This window comes from Larimichthys crocea, chromosome XIX, assembly GCF_000972845.2.
Source record: "Larimichthys crocea isolate SSNF chromosome XIX, L_crocea_2.0, whole genome shotgun sequence".
Taxonomy (NCBI): domain Eukaryota; kingdom Metazoa; phylum Chordata; class Actinopteri; family Sciaenidae; genus Larimichthys; species Larimichthys crocea.
The window spans coordinates 1,398,661-1,411,151 of NC_040029.1; the positions used below are offsets into that span (position 1 = coordinate 1,398,661).

Below are 12,491 nucleotides of genomic sequence, written 5' to 3' on the forward strand. Positions count from 1 at the left end.
TCAAATATCTCATCCAAATTAGTATTTAGAAGTATTTTGACAAGTTGCTTTTTTAATCCAAGTTTGAGCAAAGTGGTAACTGTTAGTCACACACAAGGATGGGTGTAACAGAGGCTGCATACAGTTCAAGGTTTACACAACTAGGTAGTCATAATGTATTAAATGTACACGAGTCAACGTGAAATTTAGAACTGATCAAGAGCATACATAAGACACTTGAAGGAAGGGTCAAATTAAACAGACTGAGGCAGAACATGTTGAATCACCGTTCCATATTCAACCCCACAACACACACAGAGGAGCAGCACAGTTCTCAGTTAGCATTAGATCTTTATTTCTCATGTCACTTTGAAAGCTTACAAGGAGCTTACATTTAACTCAGGAATTCTCAAATGACACAAGCAAAGATTATATACAGTACTATAAACTGTCAGCTATGATAAAGGAGACCAAATGTACACATTTTGTAGTTATTTCCGTAGCATATGTTTTTCTGTAAGGTATAGATTTTTTTTTTTTTTTGCCAGAGGCAGGTGCCCATATCCATAAAGCATTCCATATTTCCATACTTAACTCTTTGCAGTTATAAAAATATCAGATATTTCTTTCAATCCCTGTGTTGACAAGTGCGTCTTGATGCAACTCCTCAACATTATTGCTGCATTAGCACAGTAGTAAATTCTGGAACTCTTAAGTAAACATATAGTAAAACATGGCTATTAGCAACTTTTTCTCATTTTGTGTTTTTTCCTCTTACAGGTTTCTTTAAATACTCGACACTTTCAAAGTGCAACAAAAACAAAACAAAAAAAACGGATTCAAAATTCATTTTTTTTAAAAACAAAACAAAACAAAAAAAAGGTGCAAATCATACTACAAACATCTGGTGAAAGCGTAAAAGAAGGACATGGCACTTCTAGCGTGGTGTGTGTGTGTGTGTGTGGAAGTGAGAACAGAAATGTCTGGAGCGAGGGAAACAAGGATGGCGGTGATCTCTGCAGCTTGGCTTGTCCTTGATCTAACGGTTTTTTAGTTTTGGCCACGAGCGAGTGTCACGATGCCGGGTTATTCCTCACCTCCGCTTTGAGGAGAAATCACAAGCCGAGGGGAAAGTAATACTTCACGATATCAGCGTGGCTCCCCCCCGTGTAATTCTCCTCCACTCAATCGTTATTCTGAATTAAGAGCTGCTGTCGACACACATCTACCTTTATTCTTGTCCTAAACAATTTCGACTTAAATTGTCTAAACATAAGTAAAAGTCAGAGTCCCCCCCCCGACCCCGACTACAAAAACAAAGCCTCTAAACAAAGTAAGCTTAGTATCGTAGTTAGTCCGATGATTCAGCAGGTGATTGAAATGGAAGATTGGAGCTCAGTCGCTTAGTAAGAAAACACTGATGAATACTGAATTTCACTCACCGACGAGGAAAAGAAAACAAACTGAACTGTGTGATGAAATGCCGAAAACGCAGACGTGGTTCTGGAAAAGGCAAGGCATTTTCTGTTCTGTCTGTTGGGAGTTACTGTTGAAGTCTTTAAATATCTACTTTTAAACATTATCAATATCTACAAAATGCGCATGACCATTTTGTACACAGTGATTCATTTCCCGCAATGACAACTCGTAATCATGTACAGCATGGCGACCCCTTCCTCCTCCTCCTCCTCCTCCTCCTCCCACTGCCTCGGAGGACAAAGTCCACTTAAAGCACTTTACCTGAGGTTTCATTAAGAATGCTGCAATTTGCCTTAACAGGGAGTCTTACATACGGCGAGAGCACACGTGCACACGCACACAAACACGCTCGCAGGTGCCCACACGTGTTGTTGTGTGTTGAAGCACGCGCGCACGCACACACACACACGCAGCTTACACACTAAGATAATATCCCTGCAGGTTCATCAAGCATGCTTTTCAGAGGTTCTGGGGATATGACGCCTGCATTAAGAGGGGGGGGGGGGGGGGGGGTTGAAGTCTTTTCTTGTGTTTGAGGGGGGGAGGGAGGAGATTTTCGGGCTCCTCGTCGAGCAAATTCCATGTTAAAGACTCGGGAGAAGTCCCACGTATACAGAGCCCAGAGTCCGACTTGGCTGTTGCTCTGACTTTTGAGTCTTTTCCCATTCACAGACGATGTCACGAGTTCTGCTGCCCCCAGAACTTCTCTCTTTAATGGCTAAAAGAAGCTCTCCAGAGTCTCTGTTGTCCTCTGCTTTGGAGTCCAGTAATTTTTTTTACAGGCTAGATTAGCCCCCCCCCGCCCGACACGGGAGGTCAAATGTGGTCAGCTGGTAGAGAATGACTTGACCCTGGCTTTTAACCCACTGACCTAGCTGTGGTGTTGAGGGGGGGTGGGGGCCTGGGAGAGCAGGGCTGGGGCAGAGAGCCAATCACTAGGGGGAGGAGGAGGATGTCCTGCTTGTGGAGAAGCTGGAAGAAAAGGAAAGAGGAATGGTAGATCGGTCTAAAACTATAAAAGGACATGATTGAGAATTCTGCTCCATTGCAATCAGGCGTTACCTCTGGAGCCTGTGGACCATGTGAGCCACCAGGGAGTCGGAGATGCCTGGGTAGGCCTCCTCGGCCAGCAGGATGGCCTCCCTCAGCTCATCCAGGACCATGGGGTTACCGTTCACCTGCTCCTGTCTCGCCTTCAGCTGGGAGCGAGGAGAAAAAGGTGAAGAGGCAGATGTTCGCTTAGCTCATCACGGGATGAATGAGATGAAACAGACCAGAGGCTCATTTGTGTATAAGGTTGTGCTGGGGCCAGATGAATGACTTATTTGTCTCTGGCTGTAAAGCAGACGGAGCTCCTTACCTCGGCTAATGCAGGAGAGATGACTGTGGCCAGGCTCTGTGAATAAGGCCTCTTTGGAATGTCTTTTGTCTGCGGAAAGAGAGAGAGGGATGAAAACAAAAGGAGTGGAAGGAAATTAAAGTAGTGCAGCTTCACCTTAGGGGGAATCTTTTTAAATCAGCACAGAGTGCATATGTCTCCAAATAACATCACGCCATTAGTCCTCAAATGTGCCTCTGAGCTCTCACCTGGTCTGCCCCTGACTGCCCCTCCCCATTCTGCAGCTTCTTGGGGTCCTTCTCCCGGATGGTGAAGATCCAGTCGTCGCTGCCAAAATCATTCCCGCCCGACGCCTGGCCGTCCTGCTCTCTGATTGGGCAGACGGTAAAGAGGCTTTGAACATTTATCGGAATGAGTAATGAAGTCATGCATGTTAAGTGCTTAGAGCTCATCGTAACAAATGTGGGAGGGAAAAAGCAGCACAGAGGGTGATTCTCTCCCTCAGCAGGATGTGTGTGTGTCACACTGACTTCAGTAAGAAGAGCTGCTGGGATAATAGCGTGCAGCAGAAACCAAGAGAAAGGAGGACTCACGAGTCAGACTCATCAGAACTGGACTCTGTGGTTCTAGACTGCTCTGCCTTCCACCTCTTGTACTTGTCCACCAGCTCCGTCAGGTAGGAGGTCTTTTTCGCATGGCGAACGATCAGCTTATGCTTCAGCAGCTCTTTGGCAGTCGGCCTCTGTGGAAATGAAGGCAGGCGAGTGAGCCGAGCACGTGATGGGAGTCAGGAGAAACACGCTCAAAGTCAAATGAATCCTTAAAAGATGGAAAAGGCGCTCACAAAACTGGGCTCTTTGTTGAGGCAGGCCTCCACAAACTCCTTGAGCGGTTTGCTGTAGTTGCCCTCCAGCGTGGGCGGGTTGTTCTTTGGGATGAGGAATAAAACCTTCATGGGGTGGAGCTCCGAGTGGGGCGGCTCACCTTTCGCGAGCTCGATGGCGGTGATGCCCAGAGACCAGATATCAGCCTGGAGGAAGATACGACAATAACTTACTTAATATTGATACAAAAACACACGAGCGAGGCAGGGATCAGATACTCTATTACCTGGACTCTCTACAGTCATTTATGGAGCTCGCACACAGCTGATCACTGTATGACCTTCCTTAGCTTTAGAGTACTTCATCCATGCTTTTTAATTTTGGTGTATTCTGTCGTGACACAGCAAATGAATCTCAGCACGACCTCTGCAGTCCTTGACCTTTCACCGTAGGTGGCTGCAGTGGCCAAAAACTGGGCTCAAAATAACTAGAAACGTCAGCCAAATATTTAAAATTAAAGTCAGCCACAGAGTGCCAGGAAGGACTGCAGCTCAACAGAGAAGCACGCAGTGAGAATAAAAAGTGCTATGGCACCCTGAGGGGCCTTAAAGTCACCCTGTGGAGATTTCTTGTAAACAAATGTCCAGCGAGTACTCAGCTGAAAGGAATATCTGGTACAGACGAGTATCATCAGGGCTTACGAAATCCATTTTCTAATAAACATAGCAACTTTTAGAAAATAAATATATATATATAGTTCTCAGACTATTGTGACCAGAAACAGCTCTGTAGCTCAATTGTGAGGCTGTTCTAAATCTAGCAACTTATGATCAAACCACATCACGGTCAGTCTTAAAATAACCTCCGCTTAGTCCCGCCCTCTGATAAAACCAAACTCCACGAATGTGACGAGTTCCACATGTGCTGCGGTCACACAGTCCAAAGAGTCAAGCCGACATCTGGGTCCATACTGATGATTCAACACAAATCTGCATTTAAGGATCGAGTACAACTTACTTTCTGTTTTCTCTCACCCAGTGACTTCCGACAGGATCTAACTGAAGAAGTCTCTCATAATGGAGAGGAAGCGGCACAATGCGAGCGCAGTAAACAGACAACAAATGAGTCAGTCCCTACTGAAATCATCCAGCATGACATGCCAGTGTAACAATGCTAACAGATTTGCATGTGACCCTCAACTTGCAGGTCATAGCGCTCCGTCAGGAATGAGGATGGTTCGTGGTGACCTGTTCTCTCTGAATCGTCACTGTATAAATGGATGACCTCATTTAAAGTGTACTATTGTATTACAGTATTATGCGACCTTACCTTAGAGTCATAGGCCGACTGTTTGATGACCTCGGGGGCCATCCAGAATGGCGTGCCCACGAAGGTGTTGCGTTTGATCTGAGTGTCGGTGAGCTGTCCCGCCACGCCGAAGTCTGCCAGCTTCACCTCGCCTTGCTCGGACAGCAGCACGTTGGCAGCTGCGGGAGGGGAGGACAGACACGTGGCTGCATCATCAGATACGTCTGTCAATGCCATTTATCTGCATCACCAATTTATTTAATAAAGAGGGAACAACTGTCAAAAGCCTTTTAGTGAACCGCTGCAGCGTTCATCTCAATTCCCCCGATGAAATGCAGACTGGATAATGAATGAAACCGTAAGTGGGCGTCGATACCATTAAGGTGCTATGTGATATTTGTGTGTGTTCACTGATGCCATTTAGTCGGCTGGACCCCGCCTCCTCTAATAGCAGCACTCTCGGTCGGTCAGCTACCTTTGATATCCCTGTGGATCTTCTTCTCAGAGTGCAGATACTCCAGGCCCTTGAGGATCTCCCTCAGGATCGTGGCGATCTGGGTCTCGTCCAGAGCTCCGGGCTCCATCTTCAAGAAGAGAAACAAAAACAGATCTTTAATTCAGTTTACTTAAAATGACGTCACACAAAGTCTGATACTGTTTTAATTGACAACAATCCAACAATATATTAATCCTACTAACAAATATTGTGTCAGTTTCCAAAGCTCAATATATCTTTCTCCTCTGACTTCTATTGTTGTGCAAAAACTATTGAAAACACCTCAATGAGTCACAATGTTTCATGTGTTCTTTCATTTCCATGAACACACACTGTTAGTGTGTAGTTTGTTTTAACACAGCCCCACACACACCATCCTGCATCACCACATGTGGATTCATCCGCTGCTGAAAACAGTCCCTAACGTAACCTGATGCACTGTTTTTCAAATTTTACTACGGAGTGACCAGCTAATTTAAGAAATAACAAACTGGATCTGTGAGCTGACTGTGAGATTTATGTCTTCAGTATGAGGTCGTATTCACACACAAATCAGGTGTCGCTGTGATTAGTGCGGGCCTGTGTAAATCAGAAAACAACATTCGCTGGCTCTCTCGCTCCTTCTTCAACTTCACTCTCTAGCTCACTCAACCACCACTGCTCTCCCTCCATCACAGCGTGACATCTGGTTGGTTTTCTCCAAAGCTGTCTCAACTTTGCAGACTATGCTCGCTCAAATAAATGTGCAGACTGGTCTGAATATGGCATAATGTGCTGCTGGTTTTTGGTCTTCCATGGAATTTGATGACGATGACATAAATAGAGAATATCACCAGACTTATCTACTAGAGTTGTCACAATACCAAAATGAGTAACCACGATACTATACCAGACAAAGTATCGCGGTTCCGGGTATTATCGCGATACTGCGGCCTTTTTTTATTATTATTATTTTTATAAACTGCAATGTATTTGTACAAGTTAGTTTGAAACAACGACATTTGTTTTTTAAGCAAAATTAGTGTTGCCACTGACGAAGACGCCACGGCAGACTCGCTGCTCGGGCCCGGTGCTTCTGCCACGGTGAGTGTGTTGTCTCGTGTCTGGGCGAGACAGAACTTTAGCTTGTTGTTTGTTTTGAAGCGAGTTTCTATCGAGCGGAGTCTTTGCGGAGTTCGTTCTTGCCGGCAGAAACACACGAACAGCCAATCAGCTAACAGACTGGCGGACCCAGCGTGCGGAAACAGCCTATCATATCCCTGGACGTCACCAGTAACAGGCAAACAGCCAATCATTCAGCAGCTGTGTAGTTCGGTTGCGGTTCCATGTTGGTTTGTTTACAAAGGAGTAGCATGCAGTGAGAAGCCGGGAGGAGAGCAGAGGCGGACGCTATGTAGCGGAGACTGGCACCGGTAGTATAGTAATCCACGGTAGTACCGTTGTGTAAAATTTCTAGTATAGTAGCGACGGTTATGATTTGACACCGCGGGGTACCGTGTATACCGTGGGTATCGTGCAACTCTACTATCTACACAGAGCACTACAGATACATTAAGATGGTCTTGGGCAGGATTTTCCAATGTTGGATATGAATGAAACCAATTCAAGTCCTCAGTGTCCTCACCACATACTCTGTCGTTCTACTACTTCCCTAACTACTGTATCTCCATCCCAAGACACAGAATTCACCATCAGGTCTGCGGGTTATCAGGAGTAACTGCGGCTTTCTATCAGGACAGAGTCATGAGGAGGTGATATGAGGCCAATGAAATGCACTGAGCATCTGACCAGGTAGAAGTTAGTTCTGCAGCTTAAGTGATGCTATTTATAGTCATCGTCAAGTGACTACACTGATACCGGACACGATACAAGACGAGATGCTTCAGGATGTCTGCATGATTGACGACCGATCAGTCAATCAGTGACCAATCAGAGCGGCACGTTGTGATGTCGGGACAAATTACTTGACTGTAGCATAAAATCTGCTGGTGGCACCTAAAACCTCGCCGCTATCTGAAGGTGATGTGTGGGCTGTGGAAGAGGAGGTGTCAACACTCAAATGCTACTGAGTGAATCAGTTTATTCGAATAACAAAGCAGCTGGATAAGCTTCACATGGCCGCGTGTTGTCTTGTTATTGCACTCTCTCTTTAGCTAAAGACATTTTTTCACAGTATTGTGAGTTGGTAGGAAGTGCGTACTATCTCTGCTGGCCAGTTTCCTGGGGAAACTCTGATATCTCACTCTTTTTTGGGTGATCGGGCCGACAGTACAGAGCTTAGTGGGACGAAAACATGAAGCAGGAATCACTTACCAGATCTAACGCCGAGCCTCCACCTAAATACTCCATAATGATCCATAACTTAGTGTCCTGGAAGAGTGGAGACAAAGAAAGAAAAGGGGCCGTTAAGTACAGCGTGGCTGCTTTATGAAGGCGGTTACTGGATTACTGTGTGGTGTCAAGAGCCAGGTGCACTCCTAAACAAGTCATGATGACACTAATGAGGGTTTGGTGGGTGTCTGAAGTCGTCTGAGGCTAATCCCTTTTTAATTTGGGATTATTCAGGGTAAAAGTGGGTAGAGAAAGAGAAATCCTTTCATGTCTCATCCCATTTACTCACTCGGAGGTTTGATTTATGGGTGGAACCGAGGCAAAAAGACTCAACTAAGAACTCATCCTGTGACATTATGTGAAACAAACCTTCAGGTATGAGCTGTAGTACTTGGTGACAAAGGGGCTGTCACACTGGCTAAGCACCGTGATCTCCTGTTGAATGTCCTCGATCTCGTCCTCCGCCTCCTCCAGGTCTATGATCTTGATGGCGACTACTTTCTGGGTGCGATTATCGATGCCTTTGAACACCTCGCCGAAAGAACCCTTGCCAATGCGCTCCAGCTTGGTGAACAGCTCCTCCGGGTCAGCTTTGGCATTCTGGCGGTTGATTGGGAGGGAGAACAAAGCAGGAGAGGAAAGGGAAGGCGGATTTTAAAAACAAAAAGAAAGAAAGAAAGAAAGAAAAAAGGAATGTTTGAAAAGAACTGAATGTCGGGGAGTAAATAGGAAACACCAGCAGGGTGCCATTCTTACAGGATACATTAATTCATTCATTGCAACACCTTGAGTTTACAGAGAAAGAGAGACACGGGAGAACGAAGGGGAAAGAGTGTAACAATTGGATAACATGCAGGTTAAAATAATCAAAGTATGTGCCTGAAATAACAGTGTATAGCCTGCCGCACCTCTGGAGTTTGTTATTTTCTCGATTAGTCTGTGAAACGTCGGAAAATAGTTTGTCAGAGTCAAATGGCACTTCTTCAAATATCTTATTTGGTCCGAACAACAGCTCAAAACCTCAAAGATATTCAATCTGCAATAATATAAACAGACGAAAACAAATAAAACAGGAAATCTTCAGAACTGAGACAGAAACTGAAAATATGTTGGCATTTTTGCTTGAAGAATAGCAAAAAAAAAAAAGGTTTTGGATTGTTTTTTCTGGCAATTGACTTATTAAACAATCTACTAATCACCGCAGCTCTACCGTGAAGCTGTTTGATTTCTGAGTCAACGAATTCTCAGTAAAACATCAAGATTTCCGGAAAGAAGTTAAATGAAACTTTCGAGTCCTGCTGTGATTCTCCTGCGGCGACCGCAAAGTGTTTGAAAACTAGCAGACCGAGAACTACAATTACATCTAACCACCGCGACGTCCTCCCTCGATCACAGCCAATAGCAGGCCTCCAAAGGTGACGGGGTCAGGGCTGCATCCCGTTAGTCGTCACAGCTTCAAACACCTATGAAGCTTTGACGGTGACGCTGACGTGGAACATGTTGATTCCCATGGAGAAAACCATTTATATATATATATAGCCATCATCATATATTTTTACAAGCAAAAAGACGCTCGGAGACATAATTATAGCTCCTCTTGAGGCCTGAAGAACAAGAGCGAGAAGATCAAGTGCTGTTGCATGATTTCAAACTGTGTTAGGACGGCCTGTGAAGTGTTTATTAGTCAGCTGAAAACATGTTCAGTGAATCCAACGACAACCTTATTTCCATTTTTACTGGGGTGGCACACTGTAGCATGTGTATCTCAGAGATTAATGAAAAAAAAAAAAAAAAACACAGCAGGAAGTGAACTAAAATGACTTAACTCCCCAGAGGCTGTTATGTGGGAAACACAAGAGCGGGCGCTCGCAAAAACAACTTCCTTATATGACCTTTTGGGAGCAGAGAATGGGTCAATATTCCCATTTAGAGATTTTTTTTTTTTTAAAAAACGAAACAGCTGCCTGACACGAGCGAGGATCCTCTCTGCGCCACGAAGGAGATTTATTCAAGAAAACTAAACAGTGACTCCGCTTAATGGAAGATATGGGTGCAGAGCGGATTAAGAAGCAATAAAATATGACTCATCAACTTTATTAACAATAAGATGCTTTGTTTGGGTTCAAACTGGAACATGAGATCCCGAGTCAAAGGGTGAGGAATTTACTGACTTTAGCTGCAGCGTGGATTTCGTTTAATTCGACTGACGAGCTCTTTAATTTAACAACAATCACCTGGCAGCGACGAAGCATGAGTTATCATGGCTCTAAGTGGACTAAAAGAGCTGTTAATGGTGCCAAAATCCCAGCAGTGTGTCTGCCTGTGGTGCATCCTCCCCCAGATTCTTCATCTACATCCACTTCTGCTAACAAGCCTGCATGGAGAACACAATGTGGCGCATGAGGCAGTTTACATTAGGGCAGTTATCTCCCCAACACAATTATCCCCTATAGGCAAAATCCTAAAGATAGCAGCAGAGGCGAGAACAAGGCTCATGTGTGCATAATAGTGTCTTTGTACAGGGGACCCGGAGAGAGCTAGATTGCTTTCAAGGCATGGGCTAAAATATCGGATTTTTTAGCTTCGATGCGCATGTTTGTGTTTGGGAGAGAGGCTGGTTGTCAAACTAATGACTAACTTTCTGTGGCGTCCCATGCACTGCAGCATCATTCAAACGCTTCATCGTCTTTGAAAACAAATAACTTGAGATTTCACGAGGTGTCCAAACAGATGTTGGAAAAGGTGTGCAAGTAAACGCCACAGCAGGGAGTCGGAGAGTGTACATTGTGTTCTCTGAACACATTTGGCTTACCTGCATCCCCGGCAGGTTACCCTGAACTGGAGAATGAGCCATGGTGATGCTGCGGCTCGTTCAGCTCCGCCGCTCGGCTTCACCTCTTGTTTACAGTCCCCGTGTAGCGTTAGCAAATCCTCCAGGACGCCCCGCTGCTCACACAGACCCAGTGAGAACCGTCTCGGGTGGAAAGAAAGAAACGTCCTTCCACATACGCTGACTGTGTCGGAGCGAGCTCCAAGTCATCCAAAAAACAAAACAAAAAAAAAACAGCTGAGCCAGCTAACAAACGTTTGAGCTAAATGCTAACTAAAGAAATCCGCAATGTTAGTGTGCTAACCAGCCGTTAGCAGCTAACCGGCGCGTTTGACGGTGTTTTCCGCTCACTCGTGGAGTTTTTACTGCTGCAACAAACCGAACAAAGAAGCAGCGACGACTATTTGTTAGTAAAAAAACAAAAAAAAAGCGCCCGGCTGTCACTTTATCCTCTCCGCTAACTGTGCTGTCAGCTAGCTATCATGGCTAGCCCGTTAGCAGGCTAACAAACGTTCCGTCAGCGAGCTCGCGCGGAAGCACGCGACCTGTCCGCGCATTCCGCGAGGCACCGAACGCAACCGTTCACCGCGAGCCTCAACCGTCGCTGTGACTCGCGCCCCGGCGGCTCTACAGGTCTGCTGGCATCTGCGGCAACGATCTGCTCCGCCAGTGTTTTTGTTTTTCCTCCCTCACTTTCGTCCCGTACTCTCGGCCATCTTGTCGGTGCTGTGACGCCTTGTAGCTGGGCGGATCCGGATCCGGATCAACAACAACATCCTGACTCCAGGTGTTTGGTTGCCAGGTGCATGGACCGTGGGCCAGAGGTGTGAGAAAATAGTTTTTAATTGCTGCTATCGAGCTTATTATTAACAGTGTTATCCTTTACAGCAGGGGGTCTTCAAACAGGGGTTTGGAAATTCACTTGTTTACAGCAGCGAAAAAATAGTCAAGGAGGGAAAACACAAGTGTACATATTTACAAAAAGTACTAAAGTAGAATGTGCTAAAACAAGTACTAAGGTAGAACATAAACTTAAAAAAACAACAACAACAAAAAACAACAAAAAAACAAAAACAAACAAGAACAAAAAATAGCATTTAATCATAAACACATACATTACCCAGTATAACCCAGTGTATAAATAGGTTAAAAACTGTAAAATAAAAGTTGAATAAAGTTCAAATTAAAGTTACTTTAGGCCAGGCTTCAAATGTGACACATTTAAAAACATGAATTAGATGATGATGAGGGTCCCTGCTCTGTTTGTCTCTTGTCCAAGGGGTCCTTGGGCTGGAAAAGGTTAAAGACACCCGCTTTACAGGGCTGAATAAAATGAAACTCACATTATTCTGGGACACCCTGCAGGCTCTGTGCCTCATCTTACTTACTGTTAATCACACAATATATATAGACGTGTCTACATATGTTACTTACTGTTAATCATACTAAATATATATATATAGTTTACATATGTTACTTACTGTTAATCACACTATATATAGTTTTTAATTGCTGCTATCAAGCTTATTATTAACATTGTTATCCTTTACAGCACGGGGTCTTCAAACAGGGGTCCGTGACCTCTTAGGGGTCCGCAGATGCACTGCAGGGGGTCCGCCAATTTTTGTTTTCACCAAAATAATGGTGAATGTGAGGGTGCAAACAGAGGAGGCATTTGCACTCCAACTGGATGAATCAGTGGACATGAGGAACAGCTCTTGGCATTTAATAACCAATAATAATTATGCATTAACTTTTAGATAAGATAAGATTAGATAATACTTTATTTATCCCACAACGGGGAAATTCACTTGTTTACAGCAGCGAAAAAATAGTCAAGGAGGGAAAACACAAGTGTACATATTTACAAAAAGTACTAAAGTAGAATGTGCTAAAACAAGTACT

The 12,491-nt window shown here is 44.6% G+C and overlaps 1 protein-coding gene across 1 annotated transcript; it reads right to left on the minus strand.

The window, feature by feature from the left end:
* Nucleotides 1-310: 310 nt before the first annotated feature.
* Nucleotides 311-11,354, minus strand: stk24b (serine/threonine kinase 24b (STE20 homolog, yeast)). Its single transcript, XM_010740237.3, has 11 exons — nt 10,569-11,354; nt 8,126-8,356; nt 7,739-7,795; nt 5,405-5,513; nt 4,951-5,108; nt 3,642-3,827; nt 3,391-3,539; nt 3,046-3,166; nt 2,819-2,887; nt 2,521-2,657; nt 311-2,430 (listed from the first exon to the last, which is right to left on the minus strand). Exons 1-11 carry the CDS (start codon nt 10,608-10,610, stop codon nt 2,394-2,396), a joined length of 1,296 nt encoding a protein of 431 aa, XP_010738539.2. The 5' UTR covers nt 10,611-11,354; the 3' UTR covers nt 311-2,393.
* Between the last annotated feature and the right edge of the window lie 1,137 nt (nt 11,355-12,491).

Excerpts from the sequence above, each read along its gene's own strand:
- stk24b (XM_010740237.3), bottom strand. The coding sequence starts at position 10,610 with ATGGCTCATTCTCCAGTTCAGGGTAACCTGCCGGGGATGCAG. Across the intron at positions 3,828-4,950 it reads AGTCGGCCTATGACTCTAAG|GCTGATATCTGGTCTCTGGG; the intron begins GTAAGGTCGCAT and ends ATCTTCCTCCAG. Across the intron at positions 3,540-3,641 it reads TCAACAAAGAGCCCAGTTTT|AGGCCGACTGCCAAAGAGCT; the intron begins GTGAGCGCCTTT and ends TCATTTCCACAG.